We start from the raw sequence: 17,858 nt of genomic DNA, 5'->3' as shown, positions 1-17,858 counted from the left end.
CAGAAAGAATGATTTCATAGTTTGTAGAATATTATCATTGTGCCATTACTGTTTCTGTCATCATGACAGGTTCTTGGTTTTTAATATGAGCTGGACTTTAATCACATAAGCACTGCCAGGATCCGAAAAAATGCATTTAGTCAAAAGGCTTGAAATCAGGCATGATTTACTTATTGCACGGCTTGTACTAGCAATTATTATGAGGTCATGTGTTCAATAGAATGATACTTATCCAAAGAGATCTGTTGTTACTCGCTAATGTTACAAATTTTCTTGCCAACACAGCTTATGGGTACCAAACACTGCATGACATTTAAATTCTTTTTAATATTCCATGCTCAGTATCAGTTTTCCTTTCTCTTTTTAATGTTAATTTATTTATTACAACTTCATTACTCAGTTAAGAAAGTATGGTCAAACTTCAAAAAGCCTATGATTAAAAATTTCATTGTATTTGACAACATACCTTACAAGATGATCATTCTCCAAGTAAAAAGTACCAGAGGCTACAGTTATAATCCCATCATTTTTTTTCCTGTTTCAAGTTTCATAATAATTTATTATAACTACTTACCAAATATGTAACACAATGGGTATTATGACTTCCATTATGTAACAGAAAACATTTCTGCATTCGCCTTGCTTCGGGTAGATGGTAGAGAGAAGAGACAAAACATGATTCTGACCAATGCAAGTTAAAGAAATGCAGCACCAGTACAAAAAGACAGAAGTTAAAGCAGGATAAAAAAATAAAATTTGGGAAGTTGTCTTGTAACCATTCTCATTGTAAAAGAAGTAGAGAGCTTACACTAAGCATTCTCTTTTTTATAAACATTGACAGTATTTTAAAAGTTCTTATAACTGTGTTTCTAAGATAGCTATGCAACATGAAGAAGAATGTGTACAACAGCCCGGAAACAGGTGGTGGTCTGATGGGCCTTAGGCAGAAATGTCTGTTGGAATCAAAGAAGAAGAATGAAATAATGTTTTCTAACTATAATGAGCAGCTGTAGTAATGAATTTATTCAGTTGCAGAAATTTTTCATAAATTAGTTACATTTTCATTTAAAATTTACAACAGTATATTGAAATGACAAGCCTGTCATCTTTGTGCTGACAGAGGAACTAGAATTTGAATGGTTATAATATAGTAAAAGTCTACAACAATTATCAAATTGTGCAGTTAACTGTGCTAAATATTCAAGAGTCGTTCAAAATGGTATATCAGGATATATATGTAAAAAGAGCATGTTGTTGAAAAATATTGAGAAAAGAGTGATTAAATAAAAGAAACAGTTTCTATCATTTAGACATGAGGTGTCTTTAAAAATTTTTGTTGTTATTAATTACGTACAGTTCTAATTAGCCAAAATTAGATATATTGATGGAATGATTTTGTTTTGTCAATGACAAGGTCATTAGAGGTAGAGCACACAGATCCATGGAAATCATAAATATGGATGGCCAGATGGGTATTTAAATTACCATTCTCCCACGTTCAAGGCTACTGTTGGAGGAATGTTTGAAATGATAACTGGAGCATTCTGTTTTCAATCCAATTAAATACTCTAACTTTACATTCACTTACAACCTCACACCTTTCATTCTTAACTTCATATTTGAAGTTTAAGGTATGAGATGAGCATATCATAGCAATATTATAAGAAAACTGGGAATAGAGACTGAGAATACAGAAGGAAATACTCTTCCTTATGCCTCCCTTCATTGTTCTTTTAAGAGAATAAAGACCATACAATATAATAAAATTTTCATATCTTGATTATACAAGGTGTACAACTTTGCTTCCGCCATTTTTCCCCAACATTTGAGGCTTTAATGAAACAAATTGGTTACACATGTATCATTCAAAGTATTTTCCATTGTTGGCCACTACTTTTTCCCATCTTTTGGGCAGTGTATGAATCCGGCGTCGAAAAAATTGTTCATCTTTTGAAGTGATCCACAAATCAATCCAGTTTGTGACTTCTTCATGAGATCGGAATTGTTGGTCAGCCAGGCCGTGTTCCATTGATCTAAACAGGTGATAGTCAGAGGGAGCAATGTCTGGAGGATATGGCAGGTGGGGTAGGACTTCTCATTTCAAAGTTTCCGAGTACGTTTTGACCTCATTTGCAACGTGGGGTTGAGCATTGTCATGCTGCAAAATTGCTTTATCGTGCCTCTCGCTGTATTGCGGCCGTTTGTCTTTTAATGCTCTGCTCAAACACATTAATTGCGTTCAATAACGAACACCTGTGATTGTTTCACTTGGTTTTAACACCTCATAGTACACGACACCGAGCTGGTCCCACCACTGGAGCCATGAATATTCGGTGTGGCCATCAACATGGAAGCATGACCAGGATCTCCCCATGATTTTTTGCATTTAGGGTAATCGTAATGGACCCATTTTTTGTCCCCGGTCACAATGTGATGCAGAAATCCCTTCCATTAATGCCTCTGAAGCAACTGTTCACAAACACACAAATGCCGTTCAACGTCTCTTGGTTTCAGCTCACACAGGATCCAAGTTCCTTCTTTCTGAACCATGCCCATAGCCTTGAGACATTTTGAAATGGCTTGCTGTGTCACTCCCACTAATCGTGCCAATTCTTTTTAAGTTTGACGCGAGTCTTCACTCAGCAATGTCTCCAATTCTGCATCTTCGAAAACTTTCTCTCTTCCACCACTGTGCCTGTCAACAACATTAAAATCACCATTCTTGAAGCGTTGAAACTACTAACGACACGTTCTTTCACTAATAGTGTCCTTACTTCGATGAAGCTCTCGCTGTTTTCTCCATATTGAAACAAAGCAGTAACACCTTCCCCAAATGAGAATTAGGCTCATAAACTGACATTTTCAATCAAGAACAACTTTATGATACAAACACAAATTGACTTATGGTTGAATGAGGTTGCGATCTGTTTCTTTCAACTGCTACTTACCATTTTTGTCACCTATCGGCAAATGGCAGAAGCAAAGTTGTACACGTTGTAATTATGTAACTAAACTGCAATTGATAGCAAATTATATTTTTATTCTACCACACTTGTAAAAGTAACATTGTCATCCAAAACAAGAAAAAGTTTCAAATCTGAGGGTTTGGCTTTGTGAGTTCTAATCTCAAACACTTAAGATGGTCAACAAAGGTATTATGTCATTAAAGCAAGTTCTTTTATTCCTGAAAATATGTGTTTACATTTTCTCCAAATAATGAGTAAGTGAAACTTGTGCATGGTTCCAAAGTATGTTTAATTGAGAAGGTGGTCCAGAACTGCTTCGCAAGATAAGCAATGACAGTTTCATCATTTTTGAGAATAGAAAGAAATTATGTAGGTTCATGTTTTCTTAAATATTTCAAGCTCTGGTTACTCAAATGCTATTATTATCAGTTTTTATTTATTACCAAGTCATCAGCAGATAATCTTATTAAAAAGAAAGAAAAAGATGTGTGATAAAATACTACACACAATTAAAAATGTACACAACATAAATTGATTGTGAGACAAAGCCTCGTGAAAGTGAAAACATGTAAAAAAATTACGCAGTTTGTAATGTAGATAAGTGTAGTAACACGGTTCACATTTTCTGTCGCACTTCACCTAGCGTAGACCGGGAACCGTCTCCTAGGCATGCCCGATGTGAACTGACTGGGCACGGCCCATGCTGCCTGAGTTGTTGTTGTTGTTCCGCCAGCAGAGGTCGCGGCCGAATTCTCGCATGCCCTCTGGTGGACGGGACTCTGCTTGCAGCAATTACCATCCATGATGCACCGTGCCGATGTGCGCCTCCCGTGATCTTTCGGGTGGCTACTGCACTCCTCCTCCTTCGGGGGAGGGGGGGGGGGGGGGTGAAGCCACTGTGATCCACTGCATCGGAAGGTGGAGCATTTTGCAAGAACGATGATCTCCACGTCCATCAGAAGGCTGGAGTTGAGGGGATCGGCCAACCCTCGAGCCGGAACCTTCGAATACGGCTGGAAGTGACCCACATGAAGAGGCCCCCGTCGTCCCATCACCAGAGCCCGGGACAGAACGGGAGACAAGCCATCGAGCTCCGGATCCTGGTCCACCTTGGGAGGGGCAAGACCCAGTGGCGGGGACGATGTGGAAGGGACGACCACAGGTGAACCTGCCTCCTGAGAAACAGGGCCTACGAGGGGGGCCGGCTCTCGCTGGGGCATCTCTAATGATGGCGATGCCGGTGCTGGAGCTACTGGAGGCTGCCAAGGCTGAGAACCATCGCAGTGCGGCGGAGTCCCAGGGGGGAGGGGCAGTAGTGTCCCCTGAGAAACCAACACGTGTGCCGGCAATGGGGAAGCTGGTGCCCGAGGGGTCGGAGGGTGGGAGCCCAAACGTGGACGTAGCTGATTTTGGTGACAATGTACCTGCCGGTCCCCCAACTGCAAGGTATAGAGCCGGCGGCCATTTCAGCGCAGGACCACCGCCGGTATCCAACTTGGATTGTGACCAAACCCACGTGCCCAGACCAACATACCTGGTGAAAAGCCGGGTACTCCATTTTGCGAAGACTGGCGAGGACCAGGCCGGAGGAGGTGCAGCAGAGTCCTAGGTTGGTGCCCATGGAGGAACACTGCGGTGCTGCATTCTCCCATCGGTGTGGTCTGGTATGCCGTCAGGAAAAACGTCAACGCCTCCTCCGCAGGAAATTCGTGCACATACTTTTTCATCTGCATCTTAAATGTGTGCACCATGTGCTCAGGTTCCCCATTTGATTGTGGATGAAAGGGGGGAGAGCAAATGTGCCGAATACCGAAGCGCCTACAAAAATCCTGGAAGGTCTGCAAAATAAAATGAGGTCCATTGTCCGAGACCAGGGTGACTGGCAGACCTTCCACAGAAAAGATTTTTGCTAGTGCCTGAATTGCAACTTCTGAAGTGGTGGAGGAGCAGCGAACCACATATGGGAATCAGGAATAAGCATCAATGACAATGAGCCAACAGCCATTGACAAACGGGCCCGCAAAATCGATGTGAACACATTCCCATGGCTCGGTTGCAGGCAACCATGAAGAGAACGCTGACCTGGGAGATGCCTGTTGGCTCACACACTGGGAACAGGCGGCCACCAAGTGCTCAATTTCTCTTTCAGTACTGGGCCAGTACACATGTCTGCGAGCCAAGGTTGTAGTACGGGAAACACCCCAGTGCCCCTCATGTAATAACGTGAGGACTTCCCTTCGCAAACTTGCAGGAACAACCACACGAGGAGCTGTATCATCGGTAGACAGAGGCAGAACTCCTTCCAAGACAGAGAGCTGGTCTCATAGAACAAAATAATTACAAAGAGGGTCCAAGGCCCGGCCTGGAGGTTGGGATGACCACCCCTGCTGAATGAGGCAAACGACTTGCCAGAGAAATGGGTCAGCTGCCGTTTCCCTGGTGACTTGAGAATTAGTGATCGGGAAGCCATCAACCGCTTGGCGGGACGCCACATCCAAATGAAAACACATGATCTCCTCTCAATCGAACTTAGGATCCGGGCCCACCGGAAGACGGGAAAGAGCATCTGCGTTGGCATGCTGTCCGGTAGGGCGAAAATGAATGTCATAATGGTACTTAGAGAGGAACAAGGCCCAGCGCTGTAGTCTGTGGGCCGCCCTATCCAGAATCTGAGATGTGGGGCCAAATAATGATATTAACGGCTTATGGTCAGTGATTAACTGAAACTTGGTGCCATACAAGAAAGGGTGAAACTTGGTAACAGCGTAGACAATGGCCAAAGCCTCTTTTTCCACCTGGGAGTAATGGGCCTGCACGGGACTAAGAGTTTTAGACGCAAACACCAGTGGCTGCTCAGAACCATCCACGTTGTGATGGGCCAAGACCACCCCCACCCCATACTGCGAAGCATCGGTAGCCAGGACCAATGGCTGATGGGGGACAAAAGTGGCCGAACAAGCCGCTGACGTGAGGAGGCCCTTCAACAAGGTGAACGCTCGCTCGCATGCAGGCGACCAATCAAAAGGAACACCCTTGCGTAGAAGGCAGTACAGGGGCCGGGCTATGGTGGAAGCCCCGGGAATGAACCGGTGGTAATAGGCAATATTGCCTAAAAAAGCTTGTAACTCCTTCAGCGAAGTGGGTCGCGGAAGCTCGACAATACCTTGGACCAAACTTCCTAGTGGCTGGACACCGTACCGAGATATGGTGTAGCCCACATACTCAATGGACGGTTGGAAGAAGTTTGACTTACGCAGGTTGCAACGCAAGCCCACGGACCTGAATTTGAGAAAGAGGGTGCGAAGGTTGTGCAAGTGTTCCTCCATGCTGCGGCCTGTGACAATTATGTCATCCAGGTAATTAATACAATGAGGGATTATCAACATAACTTGCTCAAGATAACGCTGGAATATCGCCGGGGCACTGGATATTCCGAAGGCCAACTGCTGGTATTGGTGAAGGCCAAACGGGGTGTTGACAACCGCCAGCCGTTTGGAGTCCTCATCAAGTGGTATCTGATGATAAGCCTCCAAAAGATCAATTTTCGAAAAATATTGGCCTCCTGCCATGGCAGAGAACAATTCATCAGCACGAGGCAAAGGATAGGTGTCTACCACAAATTGGGAATTAATGGTGGCCTTGAAATCGCCACAAAGACGTAATTTTCCTGAGGGTTTCCTGACAATAACGAGGGGCGAAGCCCACTCACTAGAAGAAATGGGAAGAACGACCCCAAGGGCTGTCAGCCGGTCAAGCTCTTCTTTCACCTGAGGGCGGAGAGCCAAGGGGATCTGCCTCGGACGTAGAAAACATGGGCGAGCCAACGCCTTCAACGTTAAGTGAGCTTCAAAGTCTGAATCACACCCCAGGCCCTCCTCAAAGATATCCGGAAAGTCAGAGATCAAAGATTCCAATGATTGATAGGGAACGTCGTCGGAGACCAACTGTATGGTGTCAGCGATAGAAAAACCGAAAGCTTGAAAGGCATCCAAGCCAGAAAGGTTAGCGGAGCTTGCATCATTGACAACAATAAAAGTAATAGGCTGAGTGACTGATTTTTAGGTCACGTCAGTAGTGAATTGACCCAGTAGGGGAATGAACTGTTTACCATAACCGCTTAGACGCTGGTAAACTGGCGCCAACAGGGGCGACCCAAGGTGGGAGTAAGTTTGTGCATTCAACAAAGAAACTGCCGCGCCCGTGTCTACTTGCAGTTATAATCGACGAGACCGAACAGACACCTCGATAAAGAGTTTTTGTGCCGATGCGTCGGGAGCCTGGCCCAATGAAACTTCCTGAATGTCAACGTCCATGTCCTCTGTACCTGCTTCCTTCGATTCTTTTGAGGCTGAGCGGCAAACTTTAGCAATGTGTCCTTTTTTATTACATTTGTGACAAATGGCCCAATGCTGGGGGCACTCTGACCAATCATGATGTATATAGCACGATGCACAGGACTGTAACAGGGGCCGGCGGCCGGAACTCTGTTTACACACCATGCAGGAACGGCTGTAACAGCCGGATTGTACCGCTCGCACGTCTTCCACTCCGGACGCAGTGGAAGTGGCCGTGCCACCCTGAACCACCGCAACGTCACACCACGCTTCCAACTGTTGACCAGCGGCGTGAGAGACTTCATACGATTGAGCAATGGACAGGACTTCCTCAAGGGAAGGGTCTTCCAACTGCAGGGCCCGTTGCCAGACCTCTCTATCAGGGGCCGAACAAACAATGACATCTCGCACCATAACGTGGACATACGACTCTCGCGACTGCTCCGTGACAAAATGACACTTGTGACTAAGACTGTTCAGGGTAGCGGCCCACGCCCGGTAAGACTGATGGGGCTGCTTCTTGCATTGATAGAACTCGACCCTAGCCGCCACAACATGCGTACGGCGGCGATAATATGAAGACAGCAATGAACACTATGCATCAAAAGACAAGGATGAGGGTTCCTGCAACGGTGCTAGCTGTCGCAAAACTTGATACAGCAAGGGAGATATCCAAGACAAGAAAAGAGCACGACATACCTCATCATCGGCAACATGAAATGCCTGGAAATGCTGCTGAAGGTGATATTCATATGCATCCCAATCCTCCGCCATCTCATCATACAAGGGAAAGGGAGGAGAGAATGGTGCTGGAGCAGACTGCATGGAGAGCAATGCTGGAAGCACTTGTTTCATGGTGGCCATGAGCTCCGTCTGCTGCTCAACCAGAACCCGCAGTAAATCCTCCATGCCGTGGATAAGCTGCGAAACCAGAACAATGATGCAACATGCGAAAGAACGACCCTACTCGTTGCCATTTGTGTAGAAACATGGTTCATGTTTTCCGTCGCAGTTCACCTAGTGTAGACCGGGAACTGTCTCCTAGGCATGCCTGATGTGAACTGACGGGGCACGGCCCATGCTGCCTGAGTTGTTGTTGTTGTTCCGCCGGCAGAGGTTGCGGCCGAATTCTCGTATGCCCTTTGGTGAACGGGACTCTACTTACAGCAGCTACCGTCCGTGACCTGCCATGCCGATGTGCGCCTCCCGCGATCTTTCTGGTGGCTACTGCAATAAGCTAGGTCTACACTGGAAGCAAAATAGATGATGCCTTCCTGAGACATGATCTGCAAGCAGTAAACTAGTAGCTGGCAGTCACAAGTGTAAACTAAGTAGTCATATTGAAATAAAGACTAAATCAAACTACCATTAGACAAGTACCAGACAGCCTGTATGTGATCAGATTTGGGGAATACTTGTAAGTATAGTGACAGGGGATTCATCAATATATGCTTGTTTTATAGTCATCCTGTGAGAAAGCATACTGTACTAGTGGAACAGGATTCCACATATTCTCAATTTTGACCTTTTCTCCTGATTTTGAAATGTTTAGTAAATCAAACCCAAGCATAACAGCCTTCAGTTATTTTTCTTCTTCAAGTGTGATATTGAAGATGTATCCACTTGATACATAGCCCACATTTCTTGCTCACTTCATTAATGCTGACTCTACTTAAACTGGGAAGCTCCACTTTATATCTGAATCAAATTTTTTGCAGTCATGTTTCATTACTATAAATTTTGACATGCCAAAATAAAATCTGTGAGCTTCTGTTAGCAGAATTGCAAACACCGCGCCTGTCGTTCTTGGGTTAAACAGTGAGGTATCAGTCATTGGCAAATGTTTGTTACCTAAAGCTCCCCCCCCCCCCCCCAGATCTTCAATGGTTGGTAATTTAATCTCATTAGATTGCTGACTGTTTGAATGTGCATCCTTCTTGTTTATTCTATAAACATGAAATTCATTTTCTTTTATAACTACTGCTTGGCATCCTGACACACTTGTCATCTTGATCTGCATCTTTGTTCTATGAGGTGCATTCAACTAGTAATACAACACATCTTTTCTGAAAGCAGGTTGGTTTTATTCAGGATTCCAATATGCCATATTATTACCCACTCTTTTGTCTAAAAAGATTCACACATTTCCATTTATTATGGAATGCTTTTCTTAACACAGACACAGTGACAAGTGCCATAATTTCTGTATGGCATCATAAAGATGTTGCATGGCCAAGAAAGTGTACAGTTTTGGATGAAACAAACCAATTGCAAACCCAGCATAGTAAGTAACATATAAAGACATTGTCAGATTATATTATGGGACTGAAATCTAAATGAGGAGACAAAGAGTAGTTGCTCAAATATTTGCTGAAGAGGGTATTTCATTTCTGTAGTCCTGAGAATGTGATTACCTGGAAGCAAAGTGAAATGGAGAAGAAAATTGATCAAGTTTAAACATGTAGCAAAATAATAAACAAGTAAAACCGATTTTGTAATTTCGTGTTATGTAACTGGATTTATTACATTACCAGCAGTCTCCAACACACCATGCACGCCCACACACACATGCACAGATACACGTGCACAGTGTTTCATTAAGAGTTTTGACTTATTGTGATTTGGCAGGATAATAGAGCAGAGTATTAGGTTATTATCTTTGTCACTCGGCCAGTGTGTATCCTATGGCCCCAGCCAGTAAATCTTAGGAAAAGAGGTAAACAACAACACAGGAGCATAAATGCACAATTTTTCAATTATACAATTTAGTAATGCCTTCTCAGGTGTCATAAAATAAATTACAGAAATGTATATGGGAATGCAGGTTTTCTTGGTGAATTTCATTGCTGAAATCTTCTCGGGATATCAGTCAACTGACAGTGTCATCTTGTAGCAATATTTCATGAGTTTCTTATTCATAACCTTCATGCAAAGTAATAATAGACAATGTCCTTAACGTAGACGGTAGTTGTCAGCTGAATATGGTGTGGTAGGCACTCATCAAAAGGTGGATGGCCAGTAGAATGTCTTTGTAAGGAAATCAACAACATGAATTAGGATGGATTACTATTCATCTCATAGAGGAGGCACTAAGTGGCAGACAGGGACATTAATAGTAGACTTTTGTATATTACAAGGGTATGTGTTTCCAACAACATGGCACTCAGTAGTTACTAATTGAAAATGACAAAAAGGCTTGCGGTTCTTGGACCATTACTATTAACAAAAAGACAAAAAGGCTTGTGGTGCTTGAACCCTACACTTCACTATTAACATATGTTTTATCAAAGGAAGACCTGGGAGGTAACTCATACCATAAATGTGATGATGTGCTAGCACTATCAGCTTTTTATATCATCATGGCACCTACTGTGTTATAAGCAAAAATAAGGAGCTGCAAATAGAAATTCTACACTAGTAGCATACAAAACCATGTTATAAAGCATATTCATACAATAGCCATCATCTCAATGTCTTTCATACAACATAAATTATTCAGGTTCTTCTTTCCAGCACTGGTAGCTTAGAACTTCGAAGATGGAAACTTGTGTAAATTTTTGTTTCTTGTCATTCATTTTGTCTCAGTTCTCTGCTTACACTTCTCTTTTATGTGGTGTAATTTATTGTTATTGCCTTTCACTTTTCCCCCCTCCCCACTTCTTGCTTTACAACTCCATTTTCTATGCCACTGTACATTTTCATCTCATCTACATACTATTCCTGCTCTCTCCTTTTTTTAATTTCTGGCATGTTAATACCCTCCCTGCCACTTCTAACTTCTGAATTTTTGTCAGATTTTTTTTTTTTTTTTTACATCTCACTCTTAATTCTTTATTTCCCTCTCATTGTATCCTGGTGTGTGTCAGTGGAGTTGCAGGTCATGTATGGCTGTCTTGGATAATCCATCAATAGTCATAATCCTACCAGCTTCTTCCTGTTTATTCCTTTTGAAAGCCATCATTCTCTTTAACTTTCTTTCAAAGTTACCAGCCTGTTGTTACTTTATAATTAGAAGAGTTGAGTCTATTTTGTAGTATTTCATTTTGGCACATTTGATTCTTTATAAAATGTAACAGGAGTCATACAAGCAATACACATAACTCGTTACACTCATCCATCCCCATTCATTTTCAGCATAATAATGTCTTTTATATCCTGCATTTTCAATAACTTCACTAGCTTCTCAGATTTTTTTTTCCTTTTGCTTCTTTTATCTTTGAAAGAAAATAAGCTTATTGTTTCAGTGGTATTTTAGTAAATTCTTATTTATGATGCTGGCCACTTACAGTTATAACTGTTAACAGATATGGTCAGTTATACTTACATTTATCAATGTGTAAAACTTGAAACTATTGTACTTTTAAAATGGATTACTGAATTTGTACACTATAGTGTACACGTCAATGTGTCAACAATGTGTATAAACCTACAGTTAATAGATTCACATACAGCTCACTAGAATGGCTCCATATATAGCAATAACTAAATAACAAACAAGGAAATGTCTCAAAATACGTTAAAATAATAATAATACAATATTGTAAATTCCAGGATAAAAATAATCAACAAAAATAAGAGAAGTAACTATGTATCTGAAGCTGACAGATCCACAGCACACAGATACACGTAACATCTCTGTGATGTTAATTGTTTCTCTATGTTATGCATCAATCAGCTTGAGCTGACTGCTTGCTTTTCCATATATTTGTTTGTTAAAATAATAGTAGGAATGTATATCATGAAAAATGTAGAAACGTTTAGTTAAAAATATGTGTACAGTCTCACCATGGATAAGTAATTACTTGGAGAGTGATCTACAGTAAAACAAAATTAATAGCAATAAATGAAAGGAATGAAAGAGAAGGAAGTACAAGGAAAGTAGAAGTTGCTTTGGATACAAAGCATCCTTTGCACTTTGAGATTTAGAGTGGCAAATGAAATGGAAATTTATGTTAGATACAAGAAAAAAACATAGCATAGCACATTAACATTTAAGTTATGACATTAGGTAGATCATAGCTTAGAGAGTGTATATCTGTGGTCTGAGGATGTATTGACAATATTTTGTATGCCTTTAAAATTGTGTGTACAATGTTTTTATGAGTACATACTTGTCAGTTATATGTCACATACTGAAACTGTTTTCACATTTGGTAAATCATTAATGACCTTGCTTGTGCTTCAGGTAATATCAAGAGATTCCACTTGTACATTCTTAACATCTTGTGAACAAGTAATGAGGAATGTTAAACACATATTACAATTTGTTGTTAAATTCTGTACTAAAATTTGAAACTATCTTAGTGTAGTTTAAAGTAAACTTTGAAATAAATTAATGTTTCAATACCTAAAATACAAATCAGTCAAAAATGTAAGAAAACTACAATTTCTACTCCATCTGATTTCAAAATAAACCCACAGACCACAGAACGTCAACAACTTTTTTAGGAACTTGATTAAAGGTTATAATATCTGACTTACATATAAAACAACTTATGTATGATTGTAGGTTCAACCAGATCTAGAGGAACTTACCGAAAATGCTGAAGAGGGGGGAGATGAAGCTGAAAGTAAACAAAGTGAAGTTAAACTTGGACGTCTTCAATATAAGGTAAATTGATCCTGTTTCTTTTAGGACGTGTTCATTTATTCTCATACTATGCTGATATGCATGTGTATATCTACATATGTCCTTTGAAAACTGCCCTACACTGCATTGTGGAGGACACAAGGTGTATAAATTTGTTTTGCTTCCTTCATGCCACATTTACAAGTTGTATTTAACAAAAAAGATTGGCAGCAAGCACCTGTATTCACCTAAACAATTAATTTTCCTTCTGTGATCATTACAACAGATATAGGTTGTGGAAGTAATTTTTCTTGACTGCTATTGAAATGCAGCTATTTCTAGTGTAAGCTTTTCTGTGATGCTCTCTTGTTGACTAAAAAACTTATGATGATTGTGTTTAGTCATTCATTTAATCTCCTCTGTGTGTATACAACTTGGTAATTGTCAGATCACTTAATAATATTCAAAAGTTTTGTAAGCAACCTCCTCAATTAGTGAACTACACTGCCTTAGGACTTTCCCTAAAAGAAGCTCAGTCTGGTATCTGTGTCCTTATGGCTACATTTCATGGTCATTCAACTTGAAATTACTGCGAGCATATATTTCAAGGTACTGGACTGATGTGACTGAGTTTAGTGTCTGATCACTGATAGTGTAACAGAAAGATATTGTTTTCTTTTTGTCTATTTATAGTCTCTCTCCAAATATAGGAAGGGAAGTTCTACAAAATAAATATTTAGGACTAAAGGAGACCTTTAACTGAATAATGGAAGCATCAAGTAACAGACACACTCTCTCTCTCTCTCTCCCTCTCTCTCTCTCTCTCTCTCTCTCTCTCTCTCCCTCCTTTGTCCTTGGGGATGGGTTGCTAGTGGCTCAAAGGGAGACAGCAGGTTTATTGGATAGGCATGCAGGAGGGAGGGGTGATAGGTGCATTTCTTAGTCATGTGTTGCATAGGCACTGGAGCCAGTGGAGGGAAGTGCATGATGAAGGTGATGGAAATGTGGATTCGGGAGGGAGTGACAGGTCAGAGGAAGGGGAAACTGTTTGATGGAGGTGTGGGTGCAGTGAGTTAATGGAGACTGAGGCTAGGAGGATTGCAGGAGTGAAGGATATTCTGTGAGGATAACTCGCATCTGTATAGTTTAGAAAAGCTAGTGATGAAGGGAAGGATCCAGATGGCCCAGGTTGTGAAGAAGTCATTGGAATTGAACATCTTGTGGTCAGTTGCATATTGTGCCACTGGGTGGTTAACTTTGTTCGTTAACCACTCAGTGGCACAATATGCAACTGACCACAAGATGTTCAATTCCAATGACTTCTTCACAACCTGGGCCATCTGGATCCTTCCCTTCATCACTAGCTTTTCTAAATTATACAGATGCGAGTTATCCTCACAACATATACTTCGCTCCTGCAATCCTCCTAGCATGGCCCAGGTTGTGAAGAAGTCATTGGAATTGAACATCTTGTGGTCAGTTGCATATTGTGCCACTGGGTGGTTAACTTTGTTCTTGGTCATTCATCAGTGTCAACTGGTAAGTTGTCATACTGACATAAAAAATTGTGCAGTCATTGCATTGGAGTTGGTATGTGACATGGCTGCTTTCATGGGTGGTTCTGCCTCTTATGGGTAAGATAAGCCTGTGACAAGAATGGAGTAGGAATTGCTGGATGGGTGGATTGGGCAGGTCTTGCACCTGCAACTTGACAGTGATATGATCCCGCAGTTGAGGTTGGGAGTGGCATAAGGATGGACCAGGATGTTGTATATGATGGCCGTGTGATGGAATGTCACTTTAGGGGGAATGAGAAGTATTTTGGGTAGAATGTATCTCATTTCTGGACATAATGACAGATAATCAAAGCATATGGTTCAGTTAAAATCAAACAATGGAAAGTCCAAGATGGAATGTAACAATATTATGAAAAAGAAAGTTGCCACTTTCCTTTTTATCATATGGTTCAGTTGTTTGATGAGGAGGTGGCTCATTTGTATTTGATTCTTGGGGGTGTTGGGAGGATTAGGGATGTGTGAGGATGTGGCACAGGAAATCTGTTTGCAGACTGTGTTTGAGGGTAATGCCTGTCCACAAAGGCCCTCATGAGACCTTCAGCTTACTGGGCAAGAGAGTTCTCATCACTGTTTATACACTGCCCACGGATGGCTTGGTTGTATGGAAGTAATTTTTTTGGTGTAAAGTGATATTCCATCACCCACTCAACGTGCACAACATCCTAGTCCATTCCTATGCCACTCCCACTTGCCACAGGGATCTTATCCCTATGAAGACGCAGGCACAAGATCTGTCCAATCCACCCAGCCAGCACTTCCCGCTCCAGTCTGATCACAGGGTTATCCTACCCCATCAGGGGCAGAGCCACCTGCAAAAGCAACCATGTCACGTACCAACTCCGCTGCAATCACTGCACAGATTTTCCTGCCGCTATGGCAACCAGCTATCCATCACACTGTGATCAAGAACAAAGTGACCACCCAGTGGCATAAGAGGCAGCTGAACACAACATGCTTCATTTCAGTTGCCATTTCACAACCAGGCTGTCTGGATCCATGGGAGCTATGCTTGCAACACTTCCTTGCTCATGTAGCCCTTCTCCTCTTCATTTCCATTAATCCACTGTCCCCATACCCTCCACCCAATAGTATTTCTTCCTCTGTCCTGTCACCCCCTCCCAGTTCATGTCACCTATATTGTATGCTACACCCCATCGGCTACGTTACCTATGCATCACCCACCTAACCCATGCACCTGCCAACCCTTCCTGCTGCCTCCCTTCGAGCCACTAGCTACCCACCCCCAACCACTCTTCCTGCCTCCTGTCTTTCTTCCCCCCCCCCCCCCCCCCCCCTGTGGCCATCCCACCCAGCTTAACCCATACCCCACTGTAGACTGTCAACTGAAACACTGTCCTTGCATTAGGTGTCCACCTGGCACAATATGTAGGGACACAGGTGTGTGTGTGTGTGTGTGTGTGTGTGTGTGTGTGTGTGTGTGTGTGTGTGTGTGTGTGTGTGGTGCACTCTACCTTGACAAAGGATTTAATCTAAAAGCTAGCATGTTTCTTTTTCTTTTGTGTGGGCCTGTCAATGATTCAGTGCTTCTCATATTTCTGAGTGGTCTCTTTTACTCCTAAATATATTTTCCTTCCCTCCCTTTCTCCATATCTCTCTCTCTCTCTCTCTCTCTCTCTCAGAGTAAGGTACAAAGCCAAAAAGAAAATGAAGGAATAGCAACACAGCTTCATAGTGTGGAGGTGAACAGACATACTTGTTGTAAGGCAGTTTACATGCAAAACAGACTTAGAGAGTGTCTGGAAACTGTTCCAGATGATATCTGTTAGATTACATTCTTATAGCTGAGAGACAGCTGTGACTCTTTGCACCAACCATTCATCATCTTCAAGTTTCCCTGCATTTTATAAAAAATTTCTAACAACATGAGCTCACTGTATATAGCTGAAGAAATACATTATCTAATACATTATTTGCATTGTCAAGAACAGCATTAGTCTTATTAATGTTCAGTTCCCTGGTTCTTACACAGGGTGAGTCAAATAGGACTTTACAACTTTGAAATGAGATAGAAGTCTGTCAAGATAACTTATAGAATCAGCAGATGTCTCTTTTGTAGTAAATAACACCAGATTTCATACAAAATTGTCAAGTGCCATTTTGGTTCAGTGTGACTACCATTTGTGATGTGGAATACATCCCACCGGTAATCAATTTCCTCCCACACTCGTTGCACCAAATTGTGCATAATCTGTGCAGCAGTAGTGTAGATTTGATTTTTCAGGTAAGGAGGGACATATTAACTGTCTTTAATGAAACCCCGGAGTTAGAAATTCAGTGATGTCAAGTCTGGGGAGTGAGGTGGCCTTCACAGCCAGTCCACTGACGTGGGAAGCAATTATTGAAGAAACCTCAACCTTCTGTGAGGAAATGAGATGGTGCGCCATCTTGCTGGTGGTAAACCATCATCCCAGTCATCTTCAACAGTATGTCTAATTAAAAAGTTTTCAAGCATATCCTGATACACAATACCAGTGACAGTTTTCTCCATGTGGAACAAAGGGCCATCCACTTTCAGTTTGCTAGAGGCGCAAAACACATTAACTTTGGGGCTGTCACAAACATGTTCCAGAGTTGCATGTGGATTTTCGCTGCCCTCTATTTTGCAGTTTTGGGTGTTCACCATGCTACTAATATGAAGTGTTCACTCATCGCAGAAGTTTATTGTGTTCAGGAATGTCTCATCTTCCTCTGTCCAATGCAACATTTCTGCACAGAATTCCCCATGAGCAGTCTTAGCTGCATCACTAATGTGCTGTGCCATTGAGAATGTGTATGGTTGAAGTGTAAACGTTTATGGAGCACTTGCTGAACAGTCTTTTGTGGAATGACAGTATCATAGATGCACATTATATTGATTTTTGAGGACTGCGGGCAAATCTGTCTCTAACCCATTCAACACAACCGTCATTGCATGGGTGCCTGGTGATTTATGGGTTCTGTTCAAAAAATTCCAGAACATTTGTAATTTTGCGCCAGTGTGTTGGAGCGAAAAGCAGTTGGTATCCCTGCATATGCCTGTGCTTAATATGTGACTTCCCAAAGTTTCATTGTTGTAAGTCTATTAGTTATTGTTCGCTGCTGTAATAAGTAGAACATTGTGTCACACAGCTTGTGAATTTCGAGATGGCAGAGTTAGAGGACCAATGTGTCTGCATTAATTTTGGATGAAAGTCAAGAAAACCTTTACAGAGACACACAAAATGATGCAGGAAGCCTACGTTGATGAGGGCTTAAGCCGTACTCAGTGTTACAAATGGTTCACATGGTTTAACAATGGCCGAATGGAAGTTAAGGATGACCTCGTTCAGGATGCCCTTCTACATCTAGCGGAAATGCTAATGTCAGCAACATCAATGAAATTGTGCATGCCAGTCGAAGACTGGCACAGAAT

At 41.9% G+C, this 17,858-nt stretch overlaps 1 protein-coding gene across 4 annotated transcripts in view; it reads left to right on the top strand.

The window, feature by feature from the left end:
• The window catches only part of LOC124802909 (synaptotagmin 1-like), a 1,021,155-nt gene that overhangs the window by 889,638 nt on the left and 113,659 nt on the right, over positions 1 to 17,858 (top strand). For all 4 annotated transcript variants that reach the window (XM_047263978.1, XM_047263977.1, XM_047263975.1 and 1 more), the window contains one exon: positions 12,810 to 12,911. In XM_047263978.1, coding sequence (XP_047119934.1) covers positions 12,810 to 12,911 — 102 coding nt within the window. The remainder of the gene's footprint in view (positions 1 to 12,809; positions 12,912 to 17,858) is intronic.

Source organism: Schistocerca piceifrons, chromosome 6 (assembly GCF_021461385.2).
Source record: "Schistocerca piceifrons isolate TAMUIC-IGC-003096 chromosome 6, iqSchPice1.1, whole genome shotgun sequence".
NCBI classification, from domain to species: Eukaryota; Metazoa; Arthropoda; class Insecta; order Orthoptera; family Acrididae; genus Schistocerca; species Schistocerca piceifrons.
The sequence above is the reverse complement of the archived record's forward strand: the minus strand, read 5'-3'. Positions and strand labels throughout refer to the sequence as shown.